The 22,869-nt window shown below is 53.0% G+C and overlaps 1 protein-coding gene across 4 annotated transcripts in view; it reads right to left on the bottom strand.

The window, feature by feature from the left end:
- The window catches only part of KIAA1671 (KIAA1671 ortholog), a 124,307-nt gene that overhangs the window by 6,707 nt on the left and 94,731 nt on the right, over positions 1–22,869 (bottom strand). For all 4 annotated transcript variants that reach the window (XM_020894276.2, XM_070475469.1, XM_070475467.1 and 1 more), the window contains 5 exons: positions 10,377–10,495; positions 5,833–6,088; positions 4,218–4,392; positions 3,299–3,423; positions 2,290–2,432 (listed from right to left, as the gene is read on the bottom strand). In XM_020894276.2, coding sequence (XP_020749935.2) covers positions 2,290–2,432; positions 3,299–3,423; positions 4,218–4,392; positions 5,833–6,088; positions 10,377–10,495 — 818 coding nt within the window. The remainder of the gene's footprint in view (positions 1–2,289; positions 2,433–3,298; positions 3,424–4,217; positions 4,393–5,832; positions 6,089–10,376; positions 10,496–22,869) is intronic.

Genomic DNA, 22,869 nt, shown 5'->3' with positions numbered 1-22,869 from the left:
ATTCAATCAGCTAAAGGCCTTAATGAAGAAAGACCGACCTCCCCAGAAGAAGGGGGAGTTCAGAAAAGATACTGCCTTTGGGACTTGAGCTGCGACACTGGCTCTTCCCCAGGTCTCCAGCCTGCCTGCCTGGCCTGCAGATTTCACAACTTGTCAGCCTCCATAATCATGAAAGACCATTCCTTAAAATAAATCCTCGTCTCTTTCTTTCTTTTCCAGAGTATACATCTTAATGGGCTATGTTTCTTTGGAGAACCCTGACTAGTACAATGCCTGTAAGATATAGATAGATTAGACAGGCCTTATGTTTACCAAATAATTAACAATAATTGTCTGGGGGAGGTACAATCTGTTTCAGCTTTTTCTAAAATTGAAGACGATACATCCAGAAAGCACTCAGGTCACAAGTTCATTTTCCCCAAGTGAATACACTTGAGTCATCACCATCTGAATGACAACACTTTTGAGTGTTTTATTTTTTACTTTCTTCTTTATGTATCTTTGTTCTCAGAATGGTTTGTCATGAGAACACATCATTTGAACAAAAACGATGAAGTCAAACAGAAACTCTTGAAATGTTTTTAAAGGAAAGACAGATCATACTTATGAAGACTTTGATGGCCACGGGAGAACCATCATATGAAACATGTAACCGGAAAAGAAGCTGTGTGTAGTGTATGCTATAATCTTGACTACATTTAAAAACCACCGAGGAAGAAAAGCCCAGATTTCACCATGGTCGTCTTTGAGTGGGGGGTGGAGGTGGGCAGCAGTGGTGTCAGATCTTGGCTGGTTTTCTTTCCTGCTTTATATTCATTTTATATTTTCTACAGTTCCTACGGTGAGGGTGTATGACTTTTATAATCAAACACATGTTCACACAAGACCTGACCTCTGTTGGTCTCAGAGAAATCTACCGACCCCACGGTCCTGGAGGGCTTGGGGACACTGGTGACTTGGCTGGGGGTGGGGTGGGGGTCTGGGAGGAAGGAGAGGTCCCCTGGGCAGAAAGGGGTTTGAGTACCCCCAAGCAAGCCTCCTGGTGGAGGCCCAGGACCAGGGGGCCCCTAGTCTGGGGGCCCCTCCAGCCCTGGAGAAACACTGGCACCCTTAGCTGACTCCAGGGCAATTCTGGTGTCCCCAGAGCAAGAGAGAGGCACCATCTCGGGACTTCCCTGGTGGTCCAGTGGTTAAGACTCTGCACTCCCAACGCAGGGGGCTGGGGTCTGATCCTTGGTCAGGGAACTAAGATCCCACGTGCTGCAACTTAGAGCTCACAAGCCAGAGATCACACAAGCTCAAAGATCCCGTGTGCCACAGCTAAGACCTGGATAGCCAAGTAAATAGATACTTTTTTAAAAAAGAGAGAGAGCCACCGTCTCTGCCTCTGCCTTTTCTCCCTCTCTCATCCTCTTGACCTCTGCTTCCGACAGCCCACTCTGTGCTCCAGTATCATGCACTGCCCACAGCACCCAGTTCTACCGGGTCTCTGGGCCTTTGCATGTGACTTTGGCTGCCTCTTTTGTCTTTCATGACCCAGCTCAGGCATGCCTTCTCTTGGAAGCCTTTCCCACACCCTTCCTCAAGTCTGGGTTCTGACCCCTTCTTCTGCCTTCCTCTATCACCAAGGGCAGATACAAAGGTAGACAGTAAGTAGCTCTGACTTTGAAGGTTACAGGGTGTCTGTGTCAACACATCAAGCCAGCAGTTGCATCAAGAAGGCAGCCGCGGACAACCCGTCCATGATGGCTGTGTGCCAATAAAACTCTGTTAACAAACACAACCCTTCCATGATGGCTGTGTGCCAATAAAACTTTATTAACAAACACAACCCTTCCATGATGGCTGTGGGCCAATAAAACTTTATTAACAAACACAACCCTTCCATGATGGCTGTGTGCCAATAAAACTTTATTAACAAACACAACCCTTCCATGATGGCTGTGTGCCAATAAAACTTTATTAACAAACACAACCCTTCCATGATGGCTGTGGGCCAATAAAATTTTATTAACAAACACAACCCGTCCATGATGGCTGTGTGCCAATAAAACTCTGTTAACAAACACAACCCTTCCATGATGGCTGTGGGCCAATAAAATTTTATTAACAAACACAACCCTTCCATGATAGCTGTGGGCCAATAAAACTTTATTAACACACACAGACGGTGGGCTGAATTTGACCTGTGGGCTATAGCTGGCCAACCCCTGCCCTATCATGGCTCTTGTATGACGATAACAGTATCAGGAACAAGTCCTAACTTTTATGTGTCAGCCACGCTCTCACCTCTCATCCTTCTCCATGCTGGAGGGCAGCACGCGACTGCCCAGCACCCCAGGCTGGAAGGAAGACTTGGGGTTCTTGGGCTGGGGGGCCCAGCCAGGGGCCTCGCTGGGACTGTCTGCCTCTGGCCTCTTGTGCAGCTGAGCCTGGAGAGAGAAGACAGGGGCGGAGTCTGTAAGTTGCCTTTGGCCTGGGGAAGGGCCCCATCCTGCCTGACCGTGGAGGCCAAGAAAAATCAGAGGCCAGGTTTATAATCCAAGAGGCCACCTGTGACCACTGGGATCAAACAACCATCAGAAATTCACACCATCACATTATCTTTGGCTGAAAGGCCACCATGAGTGGTGTCCTCATCACAGGCCCTTCCGTCTCCTCTAGTTTCCTGAGAACCCCATGATGGACACAAGAGTTCATCTTATGGCCAAGGACCAGCTCTTCTAAGTTCCTTGCTCCGGGTGAATGTGAATCAGTGGGGTTTCTGACTATCAGACTTGCAGGAGAAAAAGGCCATCATTTTTGAAGGACACGGAGGGGATGGGGCGGCTTGGAAGGGCGGGCCAGGGCTGTGATGGCGGCAGATGGCATCTGGCCCCAAGGGTAATGGTGGCACAGCCCCTGCCGCATGGTAGTCACCACCACCGCCCGCCTGGCAGCCTGTGCACTGGACTCCAGACTCTTCTAGGCTTAAGCTCCAGGACACGCGTTTCCGGTGTAGAGGCTGGCTTTCTGTATTTTATAGAGGAGTAGCCTAAAGGTCAAAGGTCAAAGGGTTTGCCCAAAGTCACAGGGTTTTCCAAAGTGGGATCTGCCTGAGGTCTGCCCAATGCCGACCCCGGGACTCATTTAAGAAAAAGCCCGGCAGCCTCCACAGGGCCTCTGCCCCCTCCTGTAAGCAGGGCCTGTCCCTGCCTCCAGCAAGGCCAGGAGGGAGAGAGGAGAGGAGGGGGGCGGCGGGTGAGAAACACGGGCCTGTCCTGCGGCCGCGCGCAGCTCTGGGGGTGAGGTCCCGCACCTTCAGTGCAGCCGGGTCCACGCCGGGAAACACAGGCATCCTCTGAGGTCTGCAGATAGGCGACCTCTCGGCCCTGGGCGTCCTCTCCTCCTCGTCTGACTCTTCCTTCCTCGGGGATTTCTCCTCTGTTGCAAAGGAAGGATACTGAAGTCAATGGCAGCCACCGTTCTGAGATTCTGGCTGTCTGTCTACAGAGCAAGTCCAACCCTTTAGCCAGGAATCACATGGTTCGCCATGAACTGGCCCTGCCTTTCCAGCAAGATTCCTGCTAGGCCCCGCTTGGGCAAGGCTGAACTGCTTAGAGAGACCCTCCTTGAGATTCCCCAGCCCCGCCACACCCACGGAACGTTCTTTCCACATCTCTGACCCTTTGATCCCGTTGCTGTTTTCACCCAGAATACCTTTCCCTGGCTAATTCCTATCTGCTCTTTAAGATCCAGCTTACGTTTTGACAGGGAACACAGACAAGGAAGCCCTCAGAGGAAAACCTATAGCCGTGAATGATGGATCAGAAACCCCAAAAGACTGGTAACAAATGAACTGGTCTTTCAACTCGAGAATCTAGATGAAAAGGCCAACCAAGAAACCGGCAGAGAGGATAAGGGTGACTCGGATAATGATAAAAGCGGAAACAGTGAAAGCCTAAAGTTGTGTCTCAGTCCCTTGCAACCTATGGAGCCCCAATTAATAGAGAATCCGCAAAAAATTTTCCTACTTAGCTTCTAGCAAGCTCGGTGTAATGAGAAATCAGTTTCTGATGTTACTGTGCTCTGATGTCCTGCAGCCTTCAAAGTCAGAAAACTATTCCCAGAGTTTACCCCAACTCATTCCTGCGAGCCAGCGCGCGGCCGCGGAGGAGGAGACGGGGCGGAGGAGGGGACGGGGCGGAGGAGGGGACGGAGGAGGAGACGGGGCGTACCCGTGGAGTCCCGGAACATCCACGCGCTGTCGGGCTCCTCTTCCCAGGCGGACCTGCCGTCAGGCTCACTGGTGCGGCTGCGCCGGAGCGAGCGGGCGGTGGGAGCGCGGCGGCGGCTGCTCTTGCTGAGCTGCACCCGGGTCTTGAGGGCACTTGAGTCGAGCACTGAGGTTTGCTGTCGGAGCGGCGGGGAAGAAGGGGAAAAGATGAAGCTCCGGAGACATAAAGGGAGGGCACCGCCCCGGGAGGGTGCGTGGCTGCGCTGATATGCACAAGATGCCATCTAAGGGGGCACGCGCACCAGCATTTCCGCATTCTCCTAGGAACCTAAGGCCTCGAGCCGACGTTCCCTGTGAAGGATACCACGTAGGCTGATTCTAAGAAACAAATGAACCCGGAGTGCCCCACGCAGTGCCTGGCACATTGTGGGCACATAATGCAAACACCGTCCCCCCTCCTGGTGACACCATCCAAGCAGGTGAGCTGCAGCAGTACATTAACGGGAGCTCAATACACGTTTGTTTGTTTGTTGAATAAACAACTGAACACATCGCCTTAACTAAATCCTTACAGTGATCTTACTCCACACAGGGTCCACGAGCTGAGATTCTCAAGGTGGTCCTTCCTCTACCCACAGTAATTCAGGAGGCAGGGGGGAGCTGGTGGAGAAACCCATTCAGTACCAGGCATTTGTTTTCAAGCAGCACGCTCTGAGCAGAGGTTGGGGGAGGGTCAGTGATGGTTTCCAAGATCACCACCTTTCCTGCTGGAAGGGCCGGGCGGGGGCAGACCCCCAGGCTGAGCCCAGCAAGGAGGAGGTGGGGCAGCTGTGGCTCAGTGATCCCCCAGGAGACCACAGCGAAGAGATGGGAGCTTGGGGATCATATCCCGTTCACTTCAATTCCTAGCTGTGTCACCTCAAGCAGGGGACTTACCCTCTCTGAGCTGAGGTGTCCCTATTTGTAAAAGTGGAATGATACTAGTATCCCCTTCCTAGAGGGGCTGCAAGACTTCAGGAGTCCAGGCGTGGACAGCCCTGGCTCCAGCAGCATCTGAGCCAGGCTCAGGGCCGAGGGCTGCTCCTACCCGAGGCTTCTGTGTGCCCCACCGGCTCGGGTCCTGGTGTGAAATGTCTGATTCTTCCTCTCAGGTCCGCTTTGGAGAAATCCTGTCACCCAGGGCCTTTTAAGTTAGCAATGATGAGCTAATTTCAGTGACTCATTTCCCAGAACTGGTAAATGACAGACACCCCGGTGGGGGCGGCAAGAGGGTGCTGATGTCTGCAGAGCTGTTTCCCAAACCGGCCACGATGGTGTCCGGTGCGGGGCTGGTCGGGGGGTGGCGGTAGCTAGAGAGAGACGCAAGTCATAAAGGATCTGCCCTCCCTAAGAGGAGAGCATGCTGCTCCTGTGGTCACCGAACAGCCAGTTTCTGAGACTCAGAGGAAGTGGGAGGGAGCCACAGCAACGCAGGCGCTGGCTTGAGGGGGACTTGGTTCCATTTCCCTGGGGCCCCCCTTGCAGCCTCAGACTGGTGCAGAACATCCTGAGTTGTAAAAAAAAAAAAAGAGAAGAGACGGGACTGTTTCCAGCACTGCTCCCAACTACCGACTCACATCGATAAAGGAGAAGTCGTCCACCTTCTTTGTGGGGCAGGCGTCCGGCAGGGGCAGCCCCTCCATTCCGTCAGTAGACTCCAGGTCCGTGCTGGATCGGTCCACGCTGGTGCTCCGCTGGTCCCTGGAACAGTCGTGCTGGTCCCCGGCCGAGGTGACCTCCGTTTGGGAGGACAGCGAGGACAGGCGGCTGCTGGGGGGCTGCTTCCAAGCCGAGGTGGCACTGCTGTCGGGGGACGGGGACTCGGGGGCCAAGCTACGAGAATGGGAGGGAGGGCGGGAGGCATGGTCAGGCGAGACCTGGATGCCACAGAAGGCAGGATGAGGGGCATGCTTTGTATGCCAGGAAATAAGAGACAGACATCCCAGTGACAAGAACCGTCCTGGGCCCAGCCAGGTGCTGTCCATGGTGCCTCTAGAACACCTGGACAGGTGCGGAAGGGGAGGAGCCACTCCCCCATGCAAGGCCCTCTAACTCTGTGCTACCCAGTGGGGGAACCGTGGGTCACCTGTGGCCGCTGGGCCCTTGTGATAGGGCGAGTAAGGGCTGAGCTGGGCCAAGAGTACAGAGTACACACCGATTCCTAACACTTGGAGTGAAAAAGAAAGTAAAATGCCACAGTAATAACTTTACAGTGGTTACATGTTACAAGGACCGTATTTATAAAGTCTATTGGGTTCAGTGGGGCTTCCCAGGTGGCGCTAAGCCGCCTGCCAATGCAGGAGACATGAGAGACGTGGGTTTGATCCCTGGGTGGGAAAGATCCCTTGGGGAAGGGCACAGCAACCCACTCCAGTATTCCTGTCCAGAGAATCCCATGGACAGAGGAGCCTGGCGGACTGTGGTCTATAAGGCTGCACAGAATCAGACACGACTGAAGCGATTTAGCACACACACTGGGTATTGGGTTCACTAGAATACACTGTTAAAATTAATTTCGTCAGGATTTTCCCTGGCAGTCCAGTGGTTAAGACTTCCCCTTCCAGTGCAAGGGGTGAGGGTTCGACCCTTGGTCAGGGAGCTAAGATCCTGCATTGCTGCATGGCCAAAAAAACCAACAACAGCAACACAGAAGTGATACTGTGACAAATTCAATCAAGACTTTAAAAAGTGGCCTTTAAAAAAAAGGAAAAAGAAAGACTTTTAAAAAAGGAAAAAAAATCTTAAAAAAATTAATTTTGCCTGTTTTCTTTTTACTGTCTTGATGTGGCTACTAGAACATTGCAGCTGCATGAATGTCTTGGGTGTGCAACTGGTGCTGCGTTTCTGTCGGGCAGGGCTGATGGCGGTCAAACCGTCACTGGCCATCACCCGTGGAGGAGCGGGAGGTGGGGAATATCCTGCATTGCTTCATCCATTCATTCATTCACTCACTCGACAAAGATTTACTGAGCGCCTGCCATGAGCCAGGCCCTGTGCTGAAAAGCTGTATCCTTTCATCCTCCCCACCATCCTACAAGATAGGAGTAACCTCATGAAATTAAATATTAACCTTGTGGAAGATGAGGAAACTGAGGCAGAAAGATGTGAAGAGGCTTGCCCAAAGGGGCAGGTCCAGAATCCAGGTCCACGACCCTCTCTCTCCTCCTGGAATTTCTGCCCATGATAATGTATTCCGAGTATCACTCGGATAATTGGAACCACAAAAGATAGAAGATTTATAAATAAATCAAGACATTACAATTAAATAGGCTCCCTGCTCCTCTCTTAAAAAGACCCCAAAGTCAAGAGCAGAGGAAAGCCTTATCCTAAGGCCGGGGGGACCGGCACGGCAGAGAACACGTCCCTGATCGGAGGGTCTGCCCCAAAAGACCCCCGAACTTCACCCTTGGGCAGAGCTGTCAACCCAGGTGCTCTGGCGCCTCACTCAGGGAGCACAGCCTGCTTTTTGTCAGCTCTGCGAGGATTTTGTTACTTGGAATAAGCAGGACGGTAGGGCGTGGGGTGGGATTGAGGCAGAGCCACCAAAAATGAGGGAAATACCAACGAGGGGCAGCAGGTGGCGCTGCTGCTCAGGCCTGGGAGTAAAGCCGCGCCTGGGCCCTTTCTGGGAGGAGGAGCTGCAGTACCTCCGAGAGACAGGAGGGGGCGGCCGATACCAGGACACGGGGCGGGGACGGGGGCAGGGGGAGATGCCAGTGGCCGGGTTTCCCCCTCTCCCTGTAGAGCTGGGAGGATACAGGCCCGGAGGAGAGGGGCCTCCCAGGGTCAGACCGTGACAGCAAAACCAGGAGCCACCCTCCCAGACTCGCAGTCCCCTGCTCCTGCAGGAACATTCTAGTGAATTTTAAGTAAGCTCATTAACTAACCATATATCACAGCTTAGACAAGAAAACGAAACGCCCTTCATGGGTACTATTAGAAACCTGTGCTTCCCTTTTTCTTTTCCTGTGTGCTTAGTCGCTCAGTCGTGTCTGACTCTCTGCGACCCCATGGACTACAGCCGACCAGGCTCCTCTATCCTTGGGGATTCTCCAGGCAAGAATACTGGAGTGGGTTGCCATGCCCTCCTCCAGGGGATCTTCCCAACTCAGGGGTCGAACCCAGATCTCCTGCACTGCAGGAAGATTCTTTACTCTCTGAGCCACCAGGGAACCCCATGAATACTGGAGTGGGTAGCCTATCTCTTCTCCAGAAGAACTTCCTGATGCAGGAATCCAACCAGGATCTCCTGTGTTGCAGGCAGATTCTTTACCAGCTGAGTTACCAGGGGAGCCCACCCATTTCTAATTTCACTCACCTCCCCCCAACTTGGGTACTGATGACAGCTATGGGATGTAAGTCAGAGGAGGGGTGTGGCCGCTCCTGGCTGGGGTCGGGGGCAGGGGAAGGAGCCGGGAGACCTGGGTCTGACTCCAGCTCAGCCATGGACACGCCATATCCCTGGGCACGACACCCACAGATGAGGAAACCGAGACACAGCGACAGCTGGAAAGCGGCCACACTGGGGCTGACCCAGATCTTCCCGGCTCTAGAACACCATGCGATCCTGCACCCCTCAGGTGGGAAAGGTGAGCCGAGAACATGGCAAGCCCACCCTTGGTGTCCACAAAGCTGCTACTGTGTGTGATCCCACCCAAGGGCAAGAGGAGAAAAACTGCATTTTTAAAACAAAGAAAAGGTACGATGAACAAGTGGAATGTATCAAACTCCTAAGACTAAGTGCCGGGAAAGACGCCAACTGTGAACACAAGTTACCCTCCTGTCCATCCCATGTCTCAGTCTTTGTCTCTGCAAGATGGGACTAGAATTAAATGTTATGCTTCAGAGTTTACAACAGGGCTGGGCCCATCCGCTTAATACATCTCAGCTGTTTTGTGAGCATCATTCCCTTTCTACAGGGCCTTCCCAGGTGGCTCAGTGGGTAAAGAATTCACCTGCAATGCAGGAGATTTAGGTTCGATCCCCAGATAGGGGTAGATCCCCTGGAAGAGGCCAAGGCAACCCACTCCAGTCCTAGAGAATCCCATGGACAGAGGAGCCTGGCTGGCTACAGTTTCATGGGGTCACACAGTCGGGACACGACTGAGCGACTAAGCACGCACGCACGCGCCCTTTCTACAGAAGAGGAGTTCGTAAAATCTGGCAAATAAAACTAAATGATCCAGGACCCCACAGCCAGCCAGAATGGAGCTGGAATTAAGGCCTGCCTGCCTCCTGAATCCAGGTGATGTGTGGTAACCTTCAGGCTTCTGCACAGTCGTAACAACATTCCCTCCCAGCCAGGCTGACACCTGAGGGGCCCTCCACGGCACTAATAGTGATGATCCCAAATGCTGACATAGCTTATGAAGCAGTGTGTATAATATGCTTCTCTGTTTATAATCACACTATATATCTACATAGAAAAAGCCTAGAAAGACAACCAAAAACACTAATGACAGTGATACCTGTGTCCTGACATCAAAGTTGGTTTTCATTTTCTTTGCAATTTTTTTTGTATTGTGGTGAAACATGTAATGTGACATTTGCCAGTAGGGGCATTTAATGCATTCATAATGCTGTGGGCTTCCCTTGCAGCTCAGCTGGTAAAGAATCTGCCTGCAGTGCGGGAGACCTGGGTTCGATCCCTGGGTTGGGAAGATCCCCTAGAGAAAGGAAAGGCTACCCACCCCACTATTCTGGCCTGGAGAATTCCACGGACTGTATAGTCCATGGGGTTGCAAAGAGTTGGACACGACTGAGCAACTTTCACTTTCCTTCTTAATGCTGTGTGACCATCACCACTCTGGTTTAAGAACATCTTCATCCGCCCAGGAGGAAATCTGGTCCCCATCTGGCAGCCGCTCCCTGCCCCACCACCCCAACCCTGGCAACCAAAGTCTCCTCTGTCTCTATGGATTTGCCTATTCTGGATATTTCATATATCATTTTAAAGTCTTTTTTTTTGTACTTTCTAAACTTCTGTTTTATAAAAAGAATGGGTTGCTCTTATTACACAACAACCTGTTACAGACAAAACAGGTTCTACTTAGTAACGGAGAAATCAGGAGGCATATGGGGGCCCTGACTCCCCCCAGAGGTCCTGCCCCACACCGCTTACCTCTCCCCGCTCTGGCGCTGGTCTGGCCACGTCCCATACTGACTGTCGGCTTCCTGCACGAGGGTGTCAGTGTCCTTGGCCTCGGGGGTCCGTCTGGAGAAACACTGCTTCAGCTGATCCTGCAAGGACAAGCCAGAGGGTTCTATCAGGGGCAAATGCTCAGAATCTGGTCTGGTTCATAAACCTGTTTATCAGCCCATCCAGCTGATAAATCATGCTGCATCGCCCTCTGCTCAAACCCACCTGGCTCCCTACTCTGCTCTCTGAGACGGGTCCAAATGTCTGCACTGAGAATAGAGTGACCGATGCCCGGGTCTGCCCAAGGCATCATAGGAGGCGAGACTGCTAGAGCCGAAGCCAGGCAAACTGGGGTGAAGGGGTCACTCTCCCAGGTCCTATGTGGGTACCACCCTGCCCCTGGCCACACTTCTGTCCATCTCCAGTGCTCCCAGGACTTATCAGTCTGGTTAGGGCTAAGATGCCGCGCTCCTGGTGCAGGGGGCCTGGGTTTGATCCTTGGTCAGGGAATTAGATCCTGAATACCACAACCAAGTGTTTGCACGCCACAACTAAAGATCCTGCATGCTGTAACTAAGACCCAGGGCAGCTAAACAAACAAACAAACAAAACCCCAAGAGATGGGGATCTCTGAGTGCTGAGTAAGGGAGGAAGGGCCCCTGGAAATCAGAACGGCAAGACTCCAAGGCTGCTGAGGGTGGAATCAGGGCAGGAGGCAGGGGAACGCTTCCTGACCTCCTTTGGAAGGCTCTGGGTGGCAGGGTGGGGGTGGAGGAGTATATGGTGCTCAGCAAAAAACATATTGGCTTCTGTGTGTCCCCATTTGTGGGCTTTCCTGCAGAGATTTAAGATTCACGCTCAGGGATGTGAAGTCCCTGAAGGCAGGGAGGGAGGTCTGCTCCCCGCACTGCTAAAGCCAGACTGGGGATTCTGGGAGGCAGCATCCCCAACTCCCCCGCCACTCTCACACCCATGTTGGGTCAACCTTCGAGCCCTTCAAAGTCTCCCTCGGGAACATTCCGTCCAACCCTGGCCAGCTCTGGGGCTCCCCTGCCTCCTTCACCTCTGGTCCCCTCCCAGACATTCTTTTCCCATAACAATTTCCAAAGCTGAACTCGAAGCCTGCAGGGTCCTTGCTCAAAACCCTTCAGTAGCTCCCCAGAGTCAAGTCCAAACACTGGAAGGATGGCCTGTGGGACCTTCCCTGGTGGGGCTCTTTCTCCACTGTGCCCTGTCCCTCTCCCACCCCCAGAGCTTCCCGCCCCCTCTTACTGGCTGCTCCAGCCCTCCCTCACCTCGGGACCTGCTGGAGCAGCCATCACCTCTTGGCTCTCATTCAGACTGCAGCTTCAGCTTCGCTGGCTCTTCCTCCAGGAAGTCTTCCCTGAACTCCCCCTCTCCCAAGGCTGGCTCAGGATTCCCCCAGCTCCCATTCCCTAGACTGCAGGTCTCTACACCTATGTTGTCCAACACCATAGCCACACATGGCTATTTACATTAATTAAAATTTGAAAAATACAAAAAATCCAGTTTTTCAGCGGCTCTAACTACATTTCAAGGGCTCCGTGGCCACATGTGGCTACCAGATTGCACAGCAAGGACAGAGTACACGTCCGTCACAGCAGAAAGTTTCCAGTGAAGAGCACTGCTGCAGAACGTCCCACAATACATTCATTGTGATTGACCTGTTTCTTTTCATTCTCCCGTGGACAAGTACTATTTCTGGAGCCAGGATGCCTGGATTTGAAGCCAGGCTCCATGGCATGGTGGCTGTGTGACCTTGGGCAAGGTACTTAACCTCTCTGGGCCTAGTGTCTGGACAAAGCAGATGTTAAGTATTTGGTTGAATGCCATCTCGTTCATGACGTCTTAACACCGAACCCCCAAATCTAGAGTACTCCAGGGGTTAGGATCATCTAAGGGAGTTCATCTTGTCAATGAGACTTAAGCAAGCAGGCTGTTTGTCAGCACTTCCTTCCATTAGCCTGCTGCTTGCCATGTGCACATTATCCATGTCTCATTGTGGCAGCCCCTGGCGGTCCTTCACGGCAGCAAGGCTTGATCTTCACTCTCAGGGCCACGAGGCCTCAACAAGACCACAGAAAGGGTCCAAAACTCTCTAGAACTTGCTGAAAGTCAGGTTTTTAAAATTGGCTTTAAGGCAGTGTTTTTCCAAACCAGCTTTGCCTCACAGGCTGCCATAAAAACCCCCCACTGCCTGCAGGGGAGCACGCATCTACAAGGCAGTCTGAAAACACACGATGGCCAAAAGGAAGAGTTGTCTGAGGAGCACACAGGTCCCAATTAGCACCCCCACATCTGGCGTGTACCCCCCGACGGAGAGCAGACAGCCACAGTCCAAATCTTAGCTGCCATTTGCCACATGAGGTCATCGCATCTTAACATCTCACGTCTCCGAGGACCCCTCTGAGTCCATCTGGTTGGCCTTTTCAGATGACAAACTTTTTCAGATGATAAAGTCAGAGGCACGGACGGGTTGCTCGCAGTGAGTCTGGAACCCAGGTTTGGGCTTCTTCCACACACACCCCACCCCTAACCTTTTCCAGGATACTTCAAGAGGCTCAGGTGAGGAAATGCATGTTAAAATGCTCTTAAGAAGGCGAACTTGGCGAGACTTAAAACGAGAACTTGGTGGATTTAAAAACCCCCCACTTGGGGATTCCCCTGGTGGCCCAGTGGTGAAGATTCCGCACCTTCCACTGCAGGGGGTGCGGGTTTGATCCCTAATCAGGGAACTGAAATCCCACATGTGGTGTGGCACAGCAAAATAATAATAGTAATAATAAATTAATTAATAAAAATCACTTGCTTGGACTAGGTCATCAAGCCCCCAGGCTGGTGGTGGGTGGACATTCTGGGCCCTTATCTTACAGACAAACGCGACTGCCTTAGCCCAGGACAGATGAAGGACAGTTTTCTAACAGACGCCTTTGAGGGCTGTGTTTAAACAAGCGGTAACACATGTCCTGAAATTTAAAACGTGTACACCCTTGACTCAGCCAGTTTAGTTCCAGAAATTTATCTCAAGAGAATCATCAGACACGCTCGCCAAGAGCCGTGAACATGGATGCTTCCCCACGGGAGCACAAAGATTGCAAAATGTTGCAAATACTGAAATCGCCCGAAACACCCAACAAGACAGGGATCAGTGAAGTATCAGCTCAGCTCAGTCGCCCAGTCGTGTCTGACTCTCTGCGACCCCATGGACTGCAGCACGCCAGGCTTCCCTGTCCATCACCAACTCCCAGAGCTTGCTCAGACTCTTGTCCATCGAGCTGGTGATGCCATCCAACCATCTCATCCTCTGTCGTCCCCTTCTCCTCCCGCCTTCAATCTTTCCCAGCATCAGGGTCTTTTCCAGCGATCTCTTCATTCTTTCTGGAGTTATTTGTCCACTCCTCTCCAGTAGCATATTGGGCACCTACCCACCTGAGGAGTTTATCAGTGAAATACACAGAACGAAATAGCCATGTGGCGGAATAAACACAGCCAAGGAAAAGGATGCTCAGAAAGACTATTGACTATCACAGAAAGCTGTCTGTCTTATCCTAGCAAACATTCGTATTTTTTTCCCCAAAGTCAGATCCCTTTATCACATGTAGGTAACAAAACTGCGCATGTGTTGTGATACCAGCTTTGTGAAGACAAATATATAAATCCACGTGAGAATAGGCAAAGGAGATCTCTGGAAGTTTTCAGAGAAAACTGTTACCAGTGACACTGCCTGTAGTGAGGAAATGGGCTTTTTTTTTTTTTTTTTTTTGCCACACCACGGTGCAGCATGTGGGATCTTAGTTCTCCGTTCAGGGATCGAACCCGAGCCCCACCCAGCCACAGTGGAAGCATGGAGTCTTAATCACCAGGGAAGTCCCTGTCTCTCTATTATTGATGATGATTTTATTTAGGAGCCACACTTGTGATTTTGGATCCCAGTATCAGCAGATGATAAAATTAAATAAAATCAATTAAACCATTCCTCCAACTCTATCAGATGGTACACATCCCCAGTTAAGAGCAAATCAGAAGAGGGCTCTTCATTTGTCCATCTCTACCAGAGCCCAGCAAACTCCTCCTATCAAGGGCCAGATAATATTTTGGGCTTTGTGGGCCATGGGGTCCCTGTCTCAGCTTCAGCTTTGCTGTCGTTACCATGTCAGCAGCGCAGATGATGTCTGTGTTCCAGTAAAACTTTATTTACAAAACAGGGGGCTGGGGACTTCTCCGGTGGTCTAGTGGCTAACACTGCAAGCTCCCAACGCAGGGGGCCAGGTTCCCATCTCTGGTCCAGGAACTAGATCCCACACGCCACAACTAAGACCCGGCACAGCCAAATAGATAATATACAGGTGGCTGGCTGCTTGGCCCACGGGTGGCTGGCTCCTCCCTGACGCCCTGTAGACTGTCAGCTGCACGAAAACGGGTTCTCTCTCACCCACTACTGCACCCAGTGCTTAGAACCACACCAGGCCTGGAGTACTTAAATAAATATTTGCTGGAAGAATATGCTTCTGAAAATAACTTTTTTTTTTGCACGGAACAGGTGTGAGCTCCTTAAGTAGAAAAGGCCATGTCGTTAGGGAGGGGGTGACGGTAAGAGAAAACATGACCCCTGCAAGTATTCCGGGGTGTCTGACACATCCGTCTAGGAAAGGAACCTGAGTCAGGGCGGCGCCGGGTGGCCTGAGGCTGACAGGGCAATTCTGAGCAATTCAAGACGCGCCCCCCGCCCCCCTCTGCAACTGGACACCGTCAGCCGTGCAGGGGGCCCCGGGGTCACGGGGCCCAGGCTGTCGAGGGTGACACTGACCATCCCAGTGCCCCCGGGGCCTGGTGGCATCTCCCTGCCTCGTGCCCGGATCAGACTTGCACAACGGCTGAGCGGTAACAGTAACAACATCGAGGGCTGACACCACGGTGAGCACTGCTGAACATCCTGGCCTTTCACTCTGAACAGGAAGCCTGAGGACTCGCGGGCACTGTCATGGGCCCATTTTACAGGGGAGGAGACTGAGGCCCAGAGAGGGGCCCTGACACACCCAAGGTCACACAGAAGGTGGGTGGAGCTGGGATTCGGGTTTGCCTGACACTCAGGCCCTAAAGTGCTCCCCCAAAACTGCTGCATTCTCCCAGCTCTGGCTCAACATGGAGAGCTCCGTAGGGCCTTCAGTGATCATTTCACAGATGGGAAAACTGAGGGCCAGGGAGAGGAAAGGATGCCAGGCCAGGCCTCGAATCCAGGTGTCCTGAGTCCCTGGCCTGTGCCTGGTCACCACAGGGCAGTCCTAGCTGCACCCAGGTGGGGCCTCAGGCCCAGGGGAGAAGGAGGAGGGTGGCAGGCTGAGGTTGGGCCGAGTCCCCCAGGGGGTCTCCCATCTACCTGGAACCCCCACTCCAGGCTCTTCTTTTTTTGTTTGTTTTGTCTCGCCATGAGGCATGTGGGATCTCAGCCCCCTGACCAAGGATCGCACCCGTACCCTCTGCACTGGAAGCACAGAGTCTTAACCACTGGACCAGCAGGGAAGCCGCCCAGACTCTTAAAAGCCCGTCTGCCCCACTGTGGCCTGCGGGGCCCGGGCGTCCACCCCCTCACCCCTCCTTTGTGCTGCCCCCACACTGGGGCACCGTCACAGCCCAGGCCTGTTGCCCAGCTGCTCGCCTGGCCAAGGGCCTCCTTGTTCACAGCGCACAGCGAGTGGCAGCCCCCGGGGGCGGCTTCCCCGGCCCAGTCTAGGTCCTGCCCTGGCCCCGCCGAGCCCTGGCCTTGGCTGGGGGTTCTCAGCGCGTGGACGGGTCCTTGGGTGACTGCTCCTCCCAATACACACGACCTCCAAGAGCAGAGCTGCATCTTGTCACTGGCTTCTCGGTGCTCAGTCACAGGACCTGGCACACAGCACGTGCTCACCGAACGGGAAGGAAGAAGGAGGGGAGGAGGAACGGGGAAAAGGGAGAGAAGGTGAGCCAGGTAAGGCAGTCAGAGCAGAAGGAAATGGGCAGGAACAGGGTAGCACGGAGCCCTCAGAACTCCTGATGCTGGCAGCAAAAACCCGTGTGGCGCCCCCTCCCTGGGGACTTGGGTCCCAGCTAGGAGGCGTCAGCACAACTGATGGCTTCTGGGAGCCCACAGTGTCCCCTTATCCCCCAGCGGCTGGAGGTCGCGCTTCCCCGGGAAGTACCAGTTTCTGACACCTCTCAATGGGCTCTGGGAACAGTTATGCATTCTGGCCAGGTGTGGCTAGGTGTGGCCAGGTGTAGCCAGGTGTAGCCAGGCGTGGTACGCTGTGGTGGCTTGGATGGGGGTTATAGCCAAGACGGAGAGAGAGCAAGTCAGAGACCGAGAGAACACACCCAGGACCAGGAAACACGCGGAGACGGGCAGAGATAGACGGGGAGGCTCCGACGAGTGGGAGGCGGCGAGGGCTCTGAGACTGGCAGGTGGCGGGCAATTCAGCTCTGCCTTTTGTAGCTATGAGCAAATCTCTCAAACCTCGATTTTTCCGTCTGTAAAATGGGGGTGGGGGTTTTTTGGAAAATCTTGTAAAATGTCTGGTGAGAGCTGTACATGCCAGGCATGTGAGGAGGACCAGAGAGATTCCGGTTGAGATGATGGTGATGACAACGTTAAATAATATCCACTGTTTAGTTCCCCAAAGCATCAGTTTAACAGTCTAACAAGGTGCTACGATGCCCTAAGGAGGCCTGACTGCTCCATCATTCAGCTGAGAGCAAAGGGGTTGTCTTTATCAGATCCCTCACTATTTCCCGACCCCAACATGAGTCAGCCGCTCTCCCAAGTCCCGGAGTGAACCAGGCACGGGCTCGTCCAGCACACCCGCCCTCCCCAGGGCAGAGCCGGGCGGGCAGGCTGCAGAACGACCGGTCTGGCAGAGACACGCTGTCTCCACGGGACAAGTATGTCACCTGCAGTGCAGGAACACGCGCTGGCAGCGGGTCCTCAGGAGGCGTGCCTGGTTACTGCACACAGTGCCCTGCAGGCCTCCGGGGAGTGGGGGCGCTTCCTGACTTCCCCCACCGCATCCACCTCCGAGCCTATCAACAGAAAGGACAGCTGAGCTGGGGGGGGGGGGGGCGGGCTCCCGCTGCCCTTCGGGGCGGGGGAGCGTCTCCCAGACTTCGGAAGCCCGATGGGCACCCTGTGCTCTGGGTGTTGGAGGTGAGTAAGGAGACGATGGAAGAAGTAATAACTGGGAACACACGTAAGGAGCACCCACTGCGCACCCAGCACCAAGTCAGATTCCTCATGTGCGCCGTCCAATTAAACCCGAGTCGACGCTTTAACATGCCCATTTCACAGGTGGACAGGGACGACAGGAAAGGATGCTGATACTGCCCTGCTGTGTGCCCAGACTCATCCTCCCAACAACCCTAAGAGGCAGGTGCTGCCAACCAGCCCCACTTTTCAGATGGAAAGACTGAGGCCCAGGGAGGCAAAGCCACTTGCCCAGGGTCTCAGGAGTGGGTGAAGGAGCCCAATTCAAATCCAGGTGGCTCCAAGTCTATGGCCAATGATGCCCACCCCACTAAGTCCCTCTGTCACTGCACTCAGGAACATCCAGCTGGGAGTCCTCCTGGTACAGTCGGTCAGCTGCTGGCCAGGGTCCACCCCAGGCCTGCTCAGAGGGAGGCCCTGAAGCACAGTGCAGGCATCAGCTTCTCCCAGAAGCCTCCATTCGAGCAGGCCTGGGTCTCTCCTGGGACCCCACAGGGCCCCTGTGCTCACTGTCTGACTGTGGGCTCCCTGAGGGCGGCAATGTGGTCTGTTCACCCTCAGACCCTGGCATCAAGGCAAGACACAGCCCCGACAGTGGTCTGTGAATGAATGGTCTAGAATGAATGAATGAATGAGTCAGTGAATGGACAATCCACAGATGATCCCTGGCCCCTTTTCTCATGCTATAAACAATACTGTGATCTATTCAAAACTTCTTGGTACAGCCCAGGACTGTTTTTATATATGCTATTAAATTTTAATTTTTGTTACTTTTTAAAAATAAATCTTTCTTCTAAGTCACCCCGTTCAGTGTGCTGACAAACAGTGAAAGCAGTCTGGTGACGATGATTTTTTTTAAGGTGCAAATGAAAGAGATTGGCCCAGGAATGAAGGACAACCAACCCCCACCCGCCCTAGATAACCAGGAACCTTCCTGCAGGGGGAGAGGAAAGAGCTTAGTACATTCTAGAAGTCCTGAGATACTTTTACACAGACCAATTCAAATTCCTTTTAAGCCTCAAGTTCTATTAATAAAAGGCCTACAGTTCTAAGGTTAAAGAGTAGTCGAGAGAAAAAGAAATGTGTTTTTTTCCAAATGTATCTTTATATTTTAAAATTACAGAATCAACCATAGCGTGGAATACTTTTCAACTGTCGAAAAGAATGAGGAAGATATATGTGTCCTGATATGGAATAACTTCCAAGATACACTGTCAAGCGAATTTAAGGCAAGGCTGGAAACAACAGGTGGAGGGGGGAAGAATATATATGTAAATATTTGAAAATGCACAGAATATGTGAAGAGGACACAGGAAAACTGTCATCACACTTGTCTCTGGGCGGGGAATGGAGTGACAGGGGGTGGGGGAGAGAGGGAGACACAGTTTTAAAATTCCACTTCTTTTTGTATTTTGTAACACTTGCGGTTGGTAGCTTTTAAAAATAAACGTTAAAAATGTACAATCCCATGTGAATATAGAATTCATGTTTCCGAGCATCTCCTCTTCAGGGGATCTATCCCACCCACCCTGACTCGGCTCCTCTTGGAAAGATTCTTAAAACAGTCTCTCAGGCAAATTTGACTCTTTTTTTTTTTTGAAACATCACATGTCAAAATATCTCTCCCATGTTTATTTCAGGCAAGGGCTCAGCTTGTCGGGTGACAGAATTGCAGCCTTGACGTGTCAGTGTGAACCCGGGGAGGAAGCAGGGAGCTGGTGTGTCTCTCTGCGGGCCCGGGACCCCAAATCCTGTGGGATCTCTCCCTGACAGGCCACGGCCACCCCCTCCACCACATCTGAGGCTGTGGGCACACTGCGGGGTCACAACATTGCTCCACCACCCCTGCTTTTGGTGATTCACCTAGTGGGTACACACATGTGCGCACGCACACACATACACACCCAGATGCACACAACACCAATAAATACACATGCAAATACACACACAAACACGTGCTCTGTTGCGCCATCATGTCCGACTCGTCGTACCCATATGGACGGTAGCCCACCAAAGCTCCTCTGTCTGTGGGATTCTCCAGGCAAGAATAGTGGAGTGGGTTACCATTCCATTCTCCAAGGAATCTTCCCAACCCAGGGATCGAACCCGCGTCTCCTGTGGCTCCTGCATTGGCAGGTGGATTCTTTACCACTGTACACAAAAAAATACACAAATACACACACACAAACGCAAACACGCACATATACATGGAAAGCACACACACACAAAATACACAGATAACATAAAACACACTAACACACGCACTCACACAAATACACACATGTATCAACTCACAAACCCCAGGATGCTCATGGCAGCAGCATCAATTTTGGTTAACAGCAAGCACAGCCCAGGTGCTTTTCCGTAAGGGCACCTGTGAACAGGTTTATCCCTGCAAGGGCACCTGTCCTGCCATCAAGAAGAATGAGGCAGAATTCTCAGTGCTGATGGGGAATGATGTCAAAGCTCTCTCTGATAGGAAGGTTTACTAGGAATGAGGGGCAGACAGTCCCGCTTTAGAACATCCCCTTTGTCACCCGTGCGCTGTGCTCAGTCGTGTCTGACTCTGTGCGGCCCCGTGGACTGGCGCCCGCCAGGCCCCTCTGTGCAGGGGACTCTCCAGGCAAGAATGCTGGAGTGGGCTGCCATTTCCTGCTCCAGGGGATCTTCCCGACCCGGGGATCAAATCCGCATCTCCTTCGGCTCCTGCACTGCAGGGGGGTCTTTACTGCGGAGCTATCAGGGAAGTTCCTTGATCATCCTGGGCCCCCTGATTAATAATTTCCAGGGGGAAATCTCTGGTGGCCCAGTGGTTAAGAATCCGCCTGCCAATGCACGGGACATGGGTTGGATCACTGGTCCAGGAAGACCCCACATCCTGTGGGGGAACTGAGCCTGTGTGCCATAACTACTGAAGCCCGCACGCCCCGGAGGCCGTGTGCCCCGGAGCCAGTGTGCCCTAGAGCCCACGCTCCACAACAAGAGAAGCCACGGGAACGAGAAGCCTGCAAGCTGCAACAAAGACCCGGCGCGGCCAAAACCGAGTAAGTAAATAAATGAAATGAAAATGATTTCCTGTCCCAGGTACCCGAAGTAGCGAGGGGCTCCAGACAGAGGGGGAAGAGCGCGGGCACAGGGGGTCGGGAGGGGCGGCCGACAGAGGGCGTGTGACATGGCCCGGGCCTTGAAAAGCGGATCCGACTGAACAGGTGGGAGAAGGGAGAAGACAGTGCAGGCGCCGGGACAGCCTGAGGAAGGGAGCAGCGGAACGCCGCCTTTACGAAGAGCGGGCTACGTGGGGGACTGGACAGCCCCTGTGCCTGCCGTCCACCCTGCAGAGCAGCCCTGCAGGGGAGGCTTGGGACCACCCCCCCTCCCCCCGGAGCGGGGCGAGGCAGGGGCTGAGCTGGGAGCTCTCTGCCATCGCTGGGCCTGGCCTGGCAGCTCCCTTGTTGATGAGCGCCCGCCCTGGTACAGGAGGAAAACCAGTTGGGCTGCCGTTGCATCCCCCAGGACAGAGCCAAGGGCTCCATTTCCTCCTGGTGGCCAGCCCAGTCTGTGGTTTTGTTCAAAGACCCTGACCAGGGTCCAGGGTGCTGCCCGCTGTAAGTCACAGCTCAGCTCCATCCACCCCTGCCTCCTAGTCCAGCCCTCGAGAAGGCAGAGGCCCTGGAAAAGCTTGGTGGATGGTGTCTCTTTCGCCAACTTGTACCGGGGGCACCCAGGTCGGGGCAGAACTGCCTGCCGCAGGGTCCTATCAGCACATCACCTGACTCAGTGGGTTACCAGTGGGTGAGAGAGTTTGGAAGCCTCTGTCCTGAGCTCCAGGACACAGGAGCCGGGCCCATGCACGGCTCCAGGCCAGTTTACCGCTGGCTGCTGGCCGAGCCCGAAGACGTGTTCAGACAGACAGTGCACCTTGGTCAAAGCCTATAAACGAAATAACAGGCCCATCTGGAAGGACCTGGTGCTGATGCAAGCTTTTGGGCATGCTGGATAAAGCCCTGAGCACCCTTGGGACCAGGACCCAGCTAGCAGGACCTGCTCAAGGTGGAGACAGCATCCAGGCATGGGACCCTGAGCACCCGGGCACTTTGGCTCACCCTGGGTGAGCGTGGACCACAGCCAGGTGGCAAGAAACATACTTAACCACATCAGCCCCCAAACGGTCCTCTCACCAATCTGGGAGGTGGGTTTTAGCACCCCAACTCCTAAACCAGGGGCCAGATGCATGCCAAACTCGGGACAACTCAGACATGCTGTATATTGGGAGGAACCCCCAATGGGGTCTAGAGGAGGGTTTCCCAATCTAGCAAGTTTGGCACATTGTGGGGGGAGGGGCTTTCTCTGTGCCTAGAGGAAGCCAGCAGCATTCCTGGTCTGTATCCACTGATGCTAACTGTAACCGTCTCCCCACAGCTGAGACAACCCAAACTGTTTTCAGACATTGCCAAGTGTCCCTGGGGAGCAAAGTCACCCCTGGTTGAGAATTACTGGTATAGGTCCATTCATTCTCTACAGAGAAACTGGTTCTTGGTGGGGACCTTATATTTTGGCATATAAAGCACAGATATGTATATACTACATGTACAGATGGGCTTCCCAGGTGGCTCAGTGGTAAAAAAATCCACTTGCCAATGCAGGAGACATGGGTTCAACACCTGAGTCAGGAAGATCCCCTGGAGAAGAAATGGCAACCCACTCCAGTATTCGTGCCTGGAGAATCCCACGGACAGAGGAGCCTGGTGGGCTACAGTCCATGGGGTCGCAAAGAGTTGGACACAGTTGAGCACGCACTCATGCACACGTACAGATATACAATAGTATCTATGATATTAAAATTTCATGGAAAGGCAAGGAAGAAAAAAATGTTACGAAAGCGTTCTTCAGCGGAATTCCCTGGCAGTCCAGTGGTTAGGACTCCGGGCTTCCACTGTAGGGGGCACAGGTTCGACCCCTGGTTGGGAGGGAGATAAGATTGCACAAGCCGCACAGTGTAGCAAAAAAAAAAACAACAAACACAAAGAGAGCGAGAAAGGCCCTTTGGGGGATGATAACTTTAAAGAAATACTCCCACAACTGGGTAAGTACTGGTGAAAGGCAACCGCAAGCAAACGTATTATATTTCTGCAGCAAAGCGCATGAACAGTCATACCATGCTGTTAATAACCTCCTGTCACCACACTGGGAGAGGGTAGTTTTGCCACGAATGAGGGAGGGCTTTGT

This window comes from Odocoileus virginianus, chromosome 12 (assembly GCF_023699985.2).
Source record: "Odocoileus virginianus isolate 20LAN1187 ecotype Illinois chromosome 12, Ovbor_1.2, whole genome shotgun sequence".
In the NCBI taxonomy this organism is placed as follows: Eukaryota; Metazoa; Chordata; class Mammalia; order Artiodactyla; family Cervidae; genus Odocoileus; species Odocoileus virginianus.
Note: the sequence above shows the minus strand (reverse complement) of the source record. Positions and strands in the feature narration are given on the sequence as shown.